Source organism: Platalea leucorodia (genome assembly GCF_965183815.1).
Source record: "Platalea leucorodia genome assembly, contig: HAP1_HAP1_SCAFFOLD_706, whole genome shotgun sequence".
Lineage (NCBI taxonomy): Eukaryota > Metazoa > Chordata > Aves > Pelecaniformes > Threskiornithidae > Platalea > Platalea leucorodia.
In genome coordinates, this window is record NW_028120943.1 from 1 (window position 1) to 14,661 (window position 14,661).

Genomic DNA, 14,661 nt, shown 5'->3' on the forward strand with positions numbered 1-14,661 from the left:
GATATGGGGAGCTGGGGGGGCGTTTTGGGGGTGTTTGTTCTTTTGGGGGGGGTATTTGATGCCGTTGGGGCAATTTGAGGGGTATTTGGGGAGCTCTGGGGCAGATTTGGGGGGGTCGGGGCAGTTTTGGGGGGTATTTGATGCCGTTGGGGCAATTTGAGGGGTATTTGGGGGCTGTGAGGGCAGATTTGGGGGGGTCGGGGCAGTTTGGGGGGGTATTTGACGTCATCGGGGCAGTTTCGGGGGGTATTTGAGGTGTTTAGGGCAGTTTTGGGGGGTCTTTGATGGCGTCGGGGCACTTTTGGGGGGTCTTTAGGGCTCGAGGGGGGCTTTTGGGGGGGCATTGAGAGGGTTCAGGGCAGTTTGGGGGGTCTTTGACCCCGGGGGGGGTGTATTTACCCCCGGGGGGGGCAATTAGGGGGGGTAATTAACCCCTTATTACCCCCCTGGGTCCAATCCTGCTCTTCTAAAGGGCTTTATTTTGGGGGGTACAGACACCTTTGGGGGGTGTTTAACCCCGGGGGGGGCATTTTGGGGGGGTCTTTGACCCCGGGGGGGGTATTTACCCCCGGGGGGGCAATTAGGGGGGTAATTAACCCCTTATTACCCCCCGGGTCCAATCCTGCTCTTCTAAAGGGCTTTATTTTGGGGGGTACAGACACCTTTGGGGGGTGTTTGACCCCAGGGGGGGCTTTTGGGGGGGGTCTTTGACCCCGGGGGGGGTATTTACCCCCGGGGGGGCAATTAGGGGGGGTAATTAACCCCTTATTACCCCCCGGGTCCAATCCTGCTCTTCTAAAGGGCTTTATTTTGGGGGGGATATGGACAATTTTAGGGGTGTTTGACCCCGGGGGGGGGCATTTTGGGGGGGTCTTTGACCCCGGGGGGGGTATTTACCCCCGGGGGGGGCAATTAGGGGGGGTAATTAACCCCTTATTACCCCCCAGGGTCCAATCCTGCTCTTCTAAAGGGCTTTATTTTGGGGGGTACAGACACCTTTGGGGGGTGTTTGACCCCGGGGGGGGGCATTTTGGGGGGGTCTTTGACCCCGGGGGGGGTATTTACCCCCGGGGGGGGCAATTAGGGGGGGTAATTAACCCCTTATTACCCCCCGGGTCCAATCCTGCTCTTCTAAAGGGCTTTATTTTGGGGGGGATATGGACAATTTTAGGGGTGTTTGACCCCGTGGGGGGGCATTTTGGGGGGGGTCTTTGACCCCGGGGGGGGTATTTACCCCCGGGGGGGCAATTAGGGGGGTAATTAACCCCTTATTACCCCCCAGGGTCCAATCCTGCTCTTCTAAAGGGCTTTATTTTGGGGGGGATATGGACAATTTTAGGGGTGTTTGACCCCGGGGGGGGGCATTTTGGGGGGGTCTTTGACCCCGGGGGGGGGTATTTACCCCCGGGGGGGGCAATTAGGGGGGGTAATTAACCCCTTATTACCCCCCGGGTCCAATCCTGCTCTTCTAAAGGGCTTTATTTTGGGGGGGATATGGACAATTTTAGGGGTGTTTGACCCCGTGGGGGGGCATTTTGGGGGGGGTCTTTGACCCCGGGGGGGGTATTTACCCCCGGGGGGGGCAATTAGGGGGGGTAATTAACCCCTTTTTGCCCCCCCCAGGCCTGATCCTGCTCTTCTACCTGGTGTTTTACGGGTTCCTGGCGGGGCTCTTTGCCCTCACCATGTGGGTGCTGCTGCAGAGCGTCGACCCCCACGTCCCCAAGTACCAGGATCGGCTCGCCACCCCCGGTGCGCACGAGGGCTCGCACGAGGGTTTGCACGAGGGCTCACACGAGGGGGTCCCGCGAGGGGTCCCTTGCACGAGGGACCTGGGGTGGGGGGTGGGGGTGAAGGGGTGGGGGTAAAATGGGCGGCCTCATCACCCCTGGAGTGTGCTGGGCCTCGCACGAGGGTTTGCACGAGGGTTTGCACGAGGGCTTGCACGAGGGGGTCCCGCGAGGGGTCCCTCGCACGAGGGACCTGGGGTGGGGGGTGGGGGTGAAGGGGTGGGGGTAAAATGGGCGGCCCCATCACCCCTGGAGTGCGCTGGGCCTTGTACTGGGCCTCGCACGAGGGTTTGCACGAGGGCTCGCACGAGGGGGGTCCCGCGAGGGGTCCCTTGCACGAGGGACCTGGGGTGGGGGTGAAGGGGTGGGGGTAAAATGGGCGGCCCCATCACCCCTGGAGTGCGCTGGGCCTCGCACGAGGGGTCCCTTGCACGAGGGCTCGCACGAGGGTTTGCACGAGGGGGTCCCGCGAGGGGTCCCTCGCACGAGGGACCCGGGGTGGGGGTGAAGGGGTGGGGGTAAAATGGGCGGCCCCATCACCCCTGGAGTGCGCTGGGCCTTGCACGAGGGGTCCCTTGCACGAGGGCTCGCACGAGGGCTTGCACGAGGGGGTCCCGCAAGGGGTCCCTCGCACGAGGGACCTGGGGTGGGGGGTGGGGGTGAAGGGGTGGGGGTAAAATGGGCGGCCCCATCACCCCTGGAGTGCGCTGGGCCTCGCACGAGGGGTCCCTTGCACGAGGGCTCGCACGAGGGTTTGCACGAGGGGGTCCCGCGAGGGGTCCCTCGCACGAGGGACCCGGGGTGGGGGTGAAGGGGTGGGGGTAAAATGGGCGGCCCCATCACCCCTGGAGTGCACTGGGCCTCGCACGAGGGGTCCCTTGCACGAGGGCTCGCACGAGGGTTTGCACGAGGGGGTCCCGCGAGGGGTCCCTCGCACGAGGGACCTGGGGTGGGGGTAAAATGGGCGGCCCTATCACCCCTGGAGTGCGCTGGGCCTCGCACGAGGGTTTGCACGAGGGCTCCCTTGCACGAGGGCTCGCACGAGGGCCCGCTGCCGTGTCGCGCGAGCCCAGCCCGCCCCTCGTGAGCCGCCGAGAAGGCGCGCCGCGCGCTCCTCGTGCCGGCCCGCCATCTTCCCGTGCGGCTCCTTTCGCACGCCCCCCCCCCGCCCCCCGCTCGTGCGACGGGCGTGCGACGGGCGTGCGAGCCCCGTGACGGGCGTGCGAGCCCCGGTCCTCGTGCGAGCCCCCTCGTGCGAGCCCCCTCGGGCGAGCCCCGCAGCCCCTCCCCCCCCCCGTGCGCCGGTCGTGCGAGGCCCGGCCCTCGTGCGAGGCCCTCGTGCGAGGCCCTCGTGCGAGGCGCGTGCTGGTGCGCAGGGATGATGATCCGCCCGCGCGCCGAGGGGCTGGACGTCACCTTCAACGTCACCCAGAGCCAGACCTGGCGTCACTACGTCCGCGCCCTCCACCAGTTCCTGGAGCGTGAGTATACTGGGAGGGGACTGGGAGGGGTCGGGGGGTTACTGGGGTAAACTGGGAGGGACCTGGAAGGGGACTGGAGGGCACTGGGAAGGGACCAGAGGGTGCTGGGACAGGGTGAGCGGGTGCTGGAATGGACTGGGTTGTACTGGGAGGGCCCTAGTCCGTACTGGGAGGGTCGTAGTCCATACTGGGAGGCACTGGGAGGGCCCTAGTCCATACTGGGAGATATTGGGCAGCACTGGGAGGGCCCTAATCCATACTGGGATGGCCCTAGTCCATACTGGGTGGTACTGGGAGGGCCCTACTCCATACTGGGAGACATTGTGCAGCACGGGGAGTGCCCTAATCCATACTGGGATGGCCCTAGTCCATACTGGGAGGCACTGGTAGGGCCCTAGTCCATACTGGGAGGGCCCTAGTCCATACTGGGAGACATTGGGCGGCACTGGGAGTGCCCTGATCCATACTGAGATGGCCCTAGTCCGGACTGGGAGGCACTGGAATGGCCCTAGTCCATACTGGGTGGCACTGGGATAGCCCTAGTCCATGCTGGGAGGGCCCTAGTCCATACTGGGTGGTACTGGGAGGGCCCTAGTCCATACTGGGTGGTACTGGGAGGGCCCTACTCCATACTGGGAGACATTGGGCAGCACTGGGAGTGCCCTAATCCATACTGGGATGGCCCTAGTCCATACTGGGAGGCACTGGGATGGCCCTAGTCCGTACTGGGTGGCACTGGGAGGGCCCTAGTCCATACTGGGTGGCACTGGCAGGGCTCTAGTCCATACTGGGAGGCACTGGGATGGCCCTAGTCTATACTGGGAGGGTCCTAATCCATACTGGGCTGCCCCGGGGTGGCACTGGGAGGCACTGGGCGGGCCCTAGTCCATACTGGGAGGCACTGGGAGTGCCCTGATCCATACTGAGATGGCCCTAGTCCATGCTGGGTGGTACTGGGATGGCCCTACTCCATACTGGGTGGCACTGGGAGGGCCCTAGTCCATACTGGGAGGGTCCTGATCCATACTGGGAGACCCCGGGGTGGCCCTGGGAGGCACTGGGCAGGCCCTAGTCCATACTGGGAGGTCCCTGGGGGGCACTGGGAGGTCCCTAGGTGGCACTGGGAGGCACTGGGTGGGCCCTGGTCCATACTGGCAGCCACTGGGAGAGCCCTAGTCTATAGTGGGAGGGTCCTAATCCATGCTGGGCTGCACTGGGAGGCACTGGGTGGGCCCCAGTCCCTACTGGGTGGGCACTGGGTGGCACTGGGAGGTCCCTAGGTGGCACTGGGAGGCACTGGGTGGGCCCCAGTCCCTACTGGGTGGGCACTGGGTGGCACTGGGAGGTCCCTAGGTGGCACTGGGAGGCACTGGATGGGCCCCGGTCCACACTGGGAGGCCCTGGTTGGCACTGGGAGGACCCTAGTCCACACTGGCAGCCACTGGGAGAGACCTAGTCTATACTGGGAGGGTCCTAATCCATACTGGGCTGCCCCGGGGTGGCACTGGGAGGCACTGGGCGGGCCCTAGTCCATACTGGGAGGTCCCTGGGTGGCACTGGGAGGCACTGGGTGGCCCCCGGTCCACACTGGCAGCCACTGGGAGAGCCCTAGTCTATACTAGGAGGGTCCTAATCCATACTGGGATGACCCTAGTCCATACTGGGAGACATTGGGCGGCACTGGGAGGGCCCTAGTCCATACTGGGAGTGCCCTAATCCATACTGGGAGACCCCTGGGTGGCTCTGGGAGGCACTGGGCAGGCTCCAGTCCCTGCTGAGAAGGCCCATTCCATACTGGGTGGCACTGGGAGGGCCCTAGTCTATACTGGGAGGCACTGGGTGGGCCCCGGTCCATACTGGCAGCCACTGGGAGAGCCCTAGTCTATACTGGGAGGGTCCTAATCCATACTGGGCTGCCCCGGGGTGGCACTGGGAGGCACTGGGTGGGCCCCAGTCCCTACTGGGTGGGCACTGGGGGGCACTGGTGCCGGTACCGGTGCGAGCGGGTGCTGGGCGCAGCGTACAACGACAGCGTGCAGGCCGCCCGCAACGCCGCCTGCGTCCCCGGCCGCTACAACGAGCAGCCGGACGACAGCGTCCCCAACTACCCCAAACGCGCCTGTCGCTTCAACCGCTCCCTGCTGGGGCCCTGCGCCGGGCTGGCGCCCGCTGACGACTACGGCTACGGCGCCGGCCAGCCCTGCGTCCTCCTGAAGGTCAACCGGGTGAGCTGGGGGCACTGGGAGGCACTGGGAGCACTGGGAGAGGGGCTATTGCAATGCATTGCATTGTAATGTTATGTTGAATGGGACTGGGAGGCACTGGGAGCACTGGGAGAGGGGCTATTGCAACGCCTTGTGGTGCTTGGCAGCACGTTGCATTGGACTGGGAGGCACTGGGAGGCACTGGGAGGCACTGGGAGGCACTGGGAGCACTGGGAGGCAGTGGGAGAGGGGCTATTGCAACGCATTGCATTGTAATGTTACGTTGAATGGGACTGGGAGGCACTGGGAGCACTGGGACAGAGCCTGGTGCAACGCCTTGTGGTGCTTGGCAGCACGTTGCATTGGACTGGGAGGCACTGGGAGGCACTGGGAAGCACTGGGAGAGGGGCTATTGCAACGCATTGCATTGTAATGTTACGTTGAATGGGACTGGGAGGCACTGGGAGCACTGGGACAGAGCCTGGTGCAACACCTTGTGGTGCTTGGCAGCACGTTGCATTGCACTGGGAGGCACTGGGAGGCACTGGGAGGCACTGGGAGGCACTGGGAGCACTGGGAGGCACTGGGAGAGGGGCTATTGCAACGCATTGCACTGTAATGTTACGTTGAATGGGACTGGGAGGCACTGGGAGCACTGGGACAGAGCCTGGTGCAACACCTTGTGGTGCTTGGCAGCACGTTGCATTGGACTGGGAGGCACTGGGAGGCACTGGGAGGCACTGGGAGGCACTGGGAGGCACTGGGAGGCACTGGGAGCACTGGGAGGCACTGGGAGCACTGGGAGAGGGGCTATTGCAATGCATTGCATTGTAATGTTACGTTGAATGGGACTGGGAGGCACTGGGAGCACTGGGACAGAGCCTGGTGCAACGCCTTGTGGTGCTTGGCAGCACATTGCATTGGACTGGGAGGCACTGGGAGCACTGGGAGCACTGGGAGAGGGGCTATTGCAACGCCTTGTGGTGCTTGGCAATGCATTGAATGGTACTGGGAAGGACTGGGAGGGGACTGGGAGGCACTGGGGCCCTGCGCCGGGCTGGCGCCCGCTGACGACTACGGCTACGGCGCCGGCCAGCCCTGCGTCCTCCTGAAGGTCAACCGGGTGAGCTGGGGGCACTGGGAGGCACTGGGAGCACTGGGAGAGGGGCTATTGCAATGCATTGCATTGTAATGTTATGTTGAATGGGACTGGGAGGCACTGGGAGCACTGGGAGAGGGGCTATTGCAACGCCTTGTGGTGCTTGGCAGCACGTTGCATTGGACTGGGAGGCACTGGGAGGCACTGGGAGGCACTGGGAGCACTGGGAGCACTGGGAGCACTGGGAGAGGGGCTATTGCAACGCCTTGTGGTGCTTGGCAATGCATTGAATGGTACTGGGAAGGACTGGGAGGGGACTGGGAGGCACTGGGGCCCTGCGCCGGGCTGGCGCCCACTGACGACTACGGCTACGGCGCCGGCCAGCCCTGCGTCCTCCTGAAGGTCAACCGGGTGAGCTGGGGGCACTGGGAGGCACTGGGAGCACTGGGAGAGGGGCTATTGCAACGCATTGCATTGTAATGTTACGTTGAATGGGACTGGGAGGCACTGGGAGCACTGGGAGAGGGGCTATTGCAACGCCTTGTGGTGCTTGGCAGCACGTTGCATTGGACTGGGAGGCACTGGGAGGCACTGGGAGGCACTGGGAGCACTGGGAGGCACTGGGAGAGGGGCTATTGCAACGCATTGCACTGTAATGTTACGTTGAATGGGACTGGGAGGCACTGGGAGTACTGGGACAGAGCCTGGTGCAACGCCTTGTGGTGCTTGGCAGCACGTTGCATTGGACTGGGAGGCACTGGGAGGCTCTGGGAGCACTGGTGTGCACTGGGAGAGGGGCTATTGCAACGCATTACACTAATGTTACGTTGAATGGGACTGGGAGGCACTGGGAGCACTGGGACAGAGCCTGGTGCAACGCCTTGTGGTGCTTGGCAGCACGTTGCATTGGACTGGGAGGCACTGGGAGGCACTGGGAGCACTGGGAGGCAGTGGGAGAGGGGCTATTGCAACGCATTGCATTGTAATGTTATGTTGAATGGGACTGGGAGGCACTGGGAGCACTGGGACTGAGCCTGGTGCAACGCCTTGTGGTGCTTGGCAGCACGTTGCATTGGACTGGGAGGCACTGGGAGGCACTGGGAGGCACTGGGAGCACTGGGAGGCACTGGGAGAGGGGCTATTGCAACGCATTGCATTGTAATGTTACGTTGAATGGGACTGGGAGGCACTGGGAGCACTGGGACAGAGCCTGGTGCAACGCCTTGTGGTGCTTGGCAGCACGTTGCATTGGACTGGGAGGCACTGGGAGGCACTGGGAGGCACTGGGAGCACTGGGAGGCACTGGGAGAGGGGCTATTGCAACACATTGCATTGTAATGTTACGTTGAATGGGACTGGGAGGCACTGGGAGCACTGGGACAGAGCCTGGTGCAACGCCTTGTGGTGCTTGGCAGCACGTTGCATTGGACTGGGAGGCACTGGGAGGCACTGGGAGCACTGGGAGGCACTGGGAGAGGGGCTATTGCAATGCATTGCATTGTAATGTTACGTTGAATGGGACTGGGAGGCACTGGGAGGCACTGGTGTGCACTGGGACGGTGCCTGCTGCAATGCATTGCCATGCGCTGGTCTGCAGCGCATCATACTGGGAGACGCTGGGATTGACTGGGGATACTGGGAGGCCCTAGGGCATTGCTTATTGCCTTGCCTGGCTTTGCACTGGGCCATACTGGGCTGTACTGGGAGGCACTGGTGTGCACTGGGACGGTGCCTGCTGCAATGCATTGCCATGCGCTGGTCTGCAGCGCATCATACTGGGAGGCGCTGGGATTGACTGGGGATACTGGGAGGCCCTAGGGCGTTGCTTATTGCCTTGCCTGGCTTTGCACTGGGCCGGACTGGGCTGTACTGGGAGGCACTGGGACGGTGCCTGCTGCAATGCATTGCCATGCGCTGGTCTGCAGCGCATCATACCGGGAGGCGCTGGGATTGACTGGGGATACTGGGAGGCCCTAGGGCATTGCTTATTGCCTTGCCTGGCTTTGCACTGGGCCATACTGGGCTGTACTGGGAGGCACTGGTGTGCACTGGGACGGTGCCTGCTGCAATGCATTGCCATGCGCTGGTCTGCAGCGCATCATACTGGGAGACGCTGGGATTGACTGGGGATACTGGGAGGCCCTAGGGCATTGCTTATTGCCTTGCCTGGCTTTGCACTGGGCCGGACTGGGCTGTACTGGGCTGTACTGGGCCGTACTGGGAGGCACTGGGAGGCGCCGTTAACCCTTCGCCTCCCGCAGGTCATCAACTTCTTCCCGGGGAGGAACAAGAGCATCAACGTCGTCTGCGCCGCAAAGGTGACACCCGCGTCCCCCCAGTGTCCCCAGTGTCCCCAGTGCCACCTCCAGTGTCCCCAGTGCCACCCCCAGTGTCCCCAGTGTCCCCATGTGTCCCCCTGTGTCACTCCCAGTGTCCCCAGTGCCACCCCCAGTATCCCTATCACCTCCAGTGTCCCCCATGTGTCCCCCATGTGTCACCTCAGTGTCCCCAGTGTCCCCCAGTCACCCCCAGTGTCCCCCAGTGTCACCCCCATGTCCCCCAGTCACTCCCAGTGTCCCCATGTGTCCCCCTGTGTCACTCCCAGTGTCCCCATGTGTCCCTCTGTGTCACCCCAGTGTCCTCCTGTCACCTCTAATGTCCCCAGTGTCCCCCAGTCACCTCCAGTGTCCCCCAGTGTCCCCCAGTGTCACCTCCATGTCCCTCAGTCACTCCCAGTGTCCCCCTGTGTCCCCCCAGTGTCCCCCAGTCACCCCCAGTGTCCCCCTGTGTCACCCCCAGTGTCCCCAGTGTCCCCACGTCACCTCCAGTGTCCCCACGTCCCCTTTGTCCCCCCTTTGTCCCCCCTTTGTCCCCACGTCACCCCTCGTGTCCCCATATGTCCCCCATGTCACCTCCAGTGTCCCCATCTGTGTCCCCAGTGTCCCCATGTCCCCCCAGTGTCCCCCTTTATCCCCCCAGTGTCACCCGTGTCCCTCCTCGTCTCCCCATCTGTGTCCCCAGTGTCCCCCATGTCACCTCCAGTGTCCCCATCTGTGTCCCCAGTGTCCCCATGTCCCCCCCGTGTCCCCCTTTGTCCCCCCAGTGTCACCCGTGTCCCCATGTCACCCCTCGTGTCCCCAGAGTCCCCATGCCACCTCCATTGTCCCCCCAGTGTCACCTGTGTCCCCATGTCACCCCTCGTGTCCCCATCTGTGTCCCCAGTGTCCCCCTGTGTCCCCATGTCACCCCTCGTGTCCCCATCTGTGTCCCCATATGTCCCCCATGTCACCTCCAGTGTCCCCACTGTGTCCCCATATGACCCCACGTCACCCCCAGTGTCCCCATCTGTGTCCCCAGTGTCCCCATGTCACCCCCAGTGTCCCCAGTGTCCCCATCTGTGTCCCCATGTCACCCCTCGTGTCCCCATCTGTGTCCCCATGTCACCTCCAGTGTCCCCATCTGTGTCCCCAGTGTCCCCATGTCCCCCCCAGTGTCCCCACTGTGTCCCCATATGACCCCACGTCACCCCCAGTGTCCCCATCTGTGTCCCCAGTGTCCCCCTGTGTCCCCACGTCACCCCCAGTGTCCCCATATGTCCCCCATGTCACCTCCAGTGTCCCCCTTTGTCCCCCCAGTGCCCCCCCGTGTCCCCATGTCACCTCCAGTGTCCCCATCTGTGTCCCCAGTGTCCCCATGTCACCCCCAGTGTCCCCCAGTGTCCCCCCTCATGTCCCCCCCAGTGTCCCCAGTGTCCCCCCGTCACCCCTCATGTCCCCCCCAGTGTCCCCAGTGTCCCCCTGTCACCCCTCATGTCCCCCCCAGTGTCCCCAGTGTCCCCCCGTCACCCCCCATGTCCCCCCCATGTCCCCCCCAGTGTCCCCCCAGTGTCCCCCTGAGTGGGGGACACTGCCCTCCGTGTCCCCCTGGGGGTGTCCCCCCCCCCCGTCACATCGGTGTCCCCAAATGTCCCCACCGCCCCCCTCTCTCTCTTGTCTCTCCCCAGCGGCCGCGGACAAAGGGCAGCCCGGTAAGGGGGGAGGGGCTGCAGCACCCCAAACCTGCGCCGCTCACCCCAAATCCCTTGGATTCACCCCCAAATCTGCGGCTTTCACCCCCAAATCCCCCGGGGGGCCCCAAAATCTGCTGGTTTCACCCCAAAATCCTGCTGGGGGCCCCCAAATTGCTTAGATTCACCCCCAAAATCTGCTGGTTTCACCCCAAAATCCTGCTGGGGGCCCCCAAATTGCTTAGATTCACCCCAAAATCTGCTGGTTTCACCCCAAAATCCTGCTGGGCGCCCCAAAATCTGCTGGTTTCACCCCAAAATCCTGCTGGGGGCCCCCAAATTGCTTAGATTCACCCCCAAATCTGCTGGTTTCACCCCAAAATCCCCCGGGGGGCCCCAAATCTGCGCATTTCACCCCAAAATCTGCTGGTTTCACCCCCAAATCCCCCGGGGGCCCCAAAATCTGCTGGTTTCACCCCAAAATCCTGCTGGAGGCCCCCAAATTGCTTAGATTCACCCCCAAATCTGCGGCTTTCACCCCAAAATCCCCCGGGGGGCCCCAAAATCTGCTGGTTTCACCCCAAAATCCTGCTGGGCGCCCCAAAATCTGCTGGTTTCACCCCAAAATCCTGCTGGGGGCCCCCAAATCCCTTAGATTCACCCCCAAATCTGCTGGTTTCACCCCAAAATCCCCCTGGGGGCCCCAAAATCTGCGTATTTCACCCCAAAATCCTGCTGGGGACCCCAAATTGCTTAGATTCACCCCCAAAATCTGCTGGTTTCACCCCAAAATCCCCCGGGGGGGGCCCAAATCCCTTAGATTCACCCCAAAATCCCACTGGGGCCCCCAAAATCTGCTGGTTTCACCCCAAAATCCTGCTGGGGGCCCCCAAATTGCTTAGATTCACCCCAAAAATCTGCTGGTTTCACCCCAAAATCCCACGGGGGCCCCCAAATCCCTTAGATTCACCCCCAAATCCCCCGGGGGGCCCAAAATCTGCGGCTTTCACCCCAAAATCTGCAGCTTTCACCCCAAAATCTGCGTATTTCACCCCAAAATCCTGCTGGGGACCCCAAATTGCTTAGATTCACCCCAAAATCTGCTGGTTTCACCCCAAAATCCTGCTGGGCGCCCCAAAATCTGCTGGTTTCACCCCAAAATCCTGCTGGGGGCCCCAAAATTGCTTAGATTCACCCCAAAATCCCTCTAGGGGCCCCAAAATCTGCGCATTTCACCCCAAAATCCTGCTGCCCCCCCCCCGTGTCCCCAACCCGGCTGCGTCCCCCCGCCCTGCTGGGGCCGTGTCCCCACCCTGTCCCCAATGTCCCCACTGTCCCCAGGGTCCCCAGTGTCCCCAGGCCATGTCCCCAGGGTCCCCAATGTCCCCAATGTCCCCAGTGTCCCCAGGCCATGTCCCCAGTGTCCCCAGTGTCCCCAGTGTCCCCAGTGTCCCCAGGCCGTGTCTCCGCTGTCCCCAGTGTCCCCAGGCCATGTCCCCAGTGTCCCTGCTGTCCCCAGTGTCCCTGTCCTGTGTCCCCACTGTCCCCAGGCCGTGTGCCCGCTGTCCCCAATGTCCCCAGGCCATGTCCCTGCTGTCCCCAGTGTCCCTGCTGTCCCCATTGTCCCCAGGCCATGTCCCCAGTGTCCCCGTCCTGTGTCCCCGCTGTCCCCAATGTCCCCAGGCCATGTCCCCAGTGTCCTCGCTGTCCCCAGTGACCCCGCTGTCCCCAGTGTCCCCAGTGTCCCCGTCCTGTGTCCCCTCTGTCCCCAGTGTCCCCAGGCCATGTCCCAGCTGTCCCCAGTGTCCCCAGTGTCCCCGTCCTGTGTCCCCGCTGTCCCCAGTGTCCCTGCTGTCCCCGCTGTCCCCAGTGTCCCTGCTGTCCCCAATGTCCCCAGGCCATGTCCCCAGTGTCCCCACTGTCCCCAGTGTCCCAGGCCATGTCCCCAGTGTCCCCGCTGTCCCCGCTGTCCCCAGTGTCCCCAGTGTCCCCGTCCTGTGTCCCCGCTGTCCCCAGTGTCCCCGCTGTCCCCGCTGGTGTCCCCAGTGTCCCCGTCCTGTGTCCCCGCTGTCCCCAGTGTCCCCAGGCCATGTCCCAGCTGTCCCCAGTGTCCCCAGTGTCCCCGTCCTGTGTCCCCGCTGTCCCCGCTGTCCCCAGTGTCCCCAGTGTCCCCGTCCTGTGTCCCCGCTGTCCCCAGTGTCCCTGCTGTCCCCGCTGTCCCCAGTGTCCCCGTCCTGTGTCCCCGCTGTCCCCAGTGTCCCTGCTGTCCCCAATGTCCCCAGGCCATGTCCCCAGTGTCCCCACTGTCCCCAGTGTCCCAGGCCATGTCCCCAATGTCCCTGCTGTCCCCGCTGTCCCCGCTGTCCCCAGTGTCCCCAGTGTCCCCGTCCTGTGTCCCCGCTGTCCCCAGTGTCCCCAGTGTCCCCAGTGTCCCCGTCCTGTGTCCCCACTGTCCCCAGTGTCCCCAGGCCATGTCCCCGCTGTCCCCAGTGTCCCCGCTGTCCCCGCTGGTGTCCCCAGTGTCCCCGTCCTGTGTCCCCGCTGTCCCTGCTGTCCCCAGTGTCCCCGTCCTGTGTCCCCGCTGTCCCCAGTGTCCCCAGGCCATGTCCCCACTGTCCCCAGTGTCCCCAGTGTCCCCGTCCTGTGTCCCCGCTGTCCCCAGTGTCCCCGCTGTCCCCGCTGGTGTCCCCAGTGTCCCCGCTGTCCCCAGTGTCCCCCCCCGTCCCCCCGTCCCCGTGCCGTTGACGTTCTCTCTCTTTCCGGCCGCGGGGCGCAGGGACAGACGGCCGCCAGCGTAAGGGGACTGGTGGGGGCACTGGGCCAAACTGGGGGCACTGGGAGGGGGACACTGGGGAGGATGGGGGGGGAATATGGGGGTCCTGGGGGGGGTGGGGGGCACCGAGGGGGTATTGGGGGGTACGGGAAGGGTATTGGGGGGTACGGGGGGGTATTTGGGGGCACCGAGGGGGTATAGGGGGGGTCCCTGTGTTTGGGGGGGTCCTGGGGGGGGTATTGGGGGGGTATAGGGGGCAATATGGGGGGGGGGGATATTTGGGGGGTATTTAAGGGGGGTCTTTGGGGGGGTGTATGGGGGGCTGGGGGGTATTTGGGGGGTCCCAGGGGGGTATTTGGGGGGGGTATTTAAGGGGGGGGGGGTCCTTGGGGGGGTATAGGGGACTCTGGGGGGGGGATATTTGGGGGGTATTTAAGGGGGGGGATCCTTGGGGGGGTATATGGGGGGGCTGGGGGGTATTTGGGGGGTCCCAGGGGGGTATTTGGGGGGGGTATTTAAGGGGGGGGTGTCCTTGGGGGTGTATGGGGGGGCTGGGGGGTATTTGGGGGGTCCCAGGGGGGTATTTGGGGGGTGGTTCTTAGCGGGGGGGGAGGTATGGGGGGGATGTAGGGAGTATTTGGGGGGGGGGTGGGAGTTGTCCCCCCGATATGGGGCAGGTGGGGACACCCATGTCCCCCCCCCCCAGCGGGAGGAGGACGCCGCCCTCCTGGGCCCCCTCCAGCTCTTTCCCCCCAACGGCTCCATCGACCTCATGTACTTCCCCTACTACGGCAAGAGGGTCCACGTGAGTCGGGGACCCCCCCGGGTGGGGGGGGGTGGGGGGTCCCGGACACCTGGGTCCCCCCCCCAGGGGGGTTGGGGGGGGGTCCCTGGATCCCCTTTGGACCGGGGGGGGGGGGGGGAACAACCCCCAAATGCCTGGGGGTGGGGGAACACCTGGATCCCCCAGACCGCTGGGGTGGGAATTGGGGTCCTTTGGGTGGGGTGCCCAGATGTTAGGGTCACCCCTGGACCGGGGTGGTTTGGGGGGGGGGGGGGTGGGCTACACCCGGACGCTCGGGTCCCTTCGCCGCAGGTGAACTACACGCAGCCGGTGGTGGCGGTGCTGTTCGCCAACGCCACGGCCAACGTCGAGCATCACGTCGAGTGCCGGCTCAACGCCGCCGGCCTCCGCACCGACGACGAGCGCGACAAGTTCGCCGGCCGCGTCGCCTTCCGCCTCCGCATCAATCGCGAATGAGCCCCCCCCCCTCCCCCCATAGCCCCCCCCAATATCCCCACGCCGCC

General features: G+C 64.1%; 1 protein-coding gene across 1 annotated transcript; it reads left to right on the plus strand.

The window, feature by feature from the left end:
* Positions 1-1,623: 1,623 nt before the first annotated feature.
* ATP1B2 (ATPase Na+/K+ transporting subunit beta 2) lies at positions 1,624-14,614 on the plus strand (the record flags this gene model as incomplete). Its single annotated transcript, XM_082339316.1, has 6 exons — positions 1,624-1,752; positions 3,167-3,271; positions 5,291-5,496; positions 8,836-8,892; positions 14,060-14,158; positions 14,450-14,614. Coding segments are annotated over 6 exons (761 nt in total), but the record flags the coding sequence as incomplete, so codon positions are not given.
* Positions 14,615-14,661: the final 47 nt, after the last annotated feature.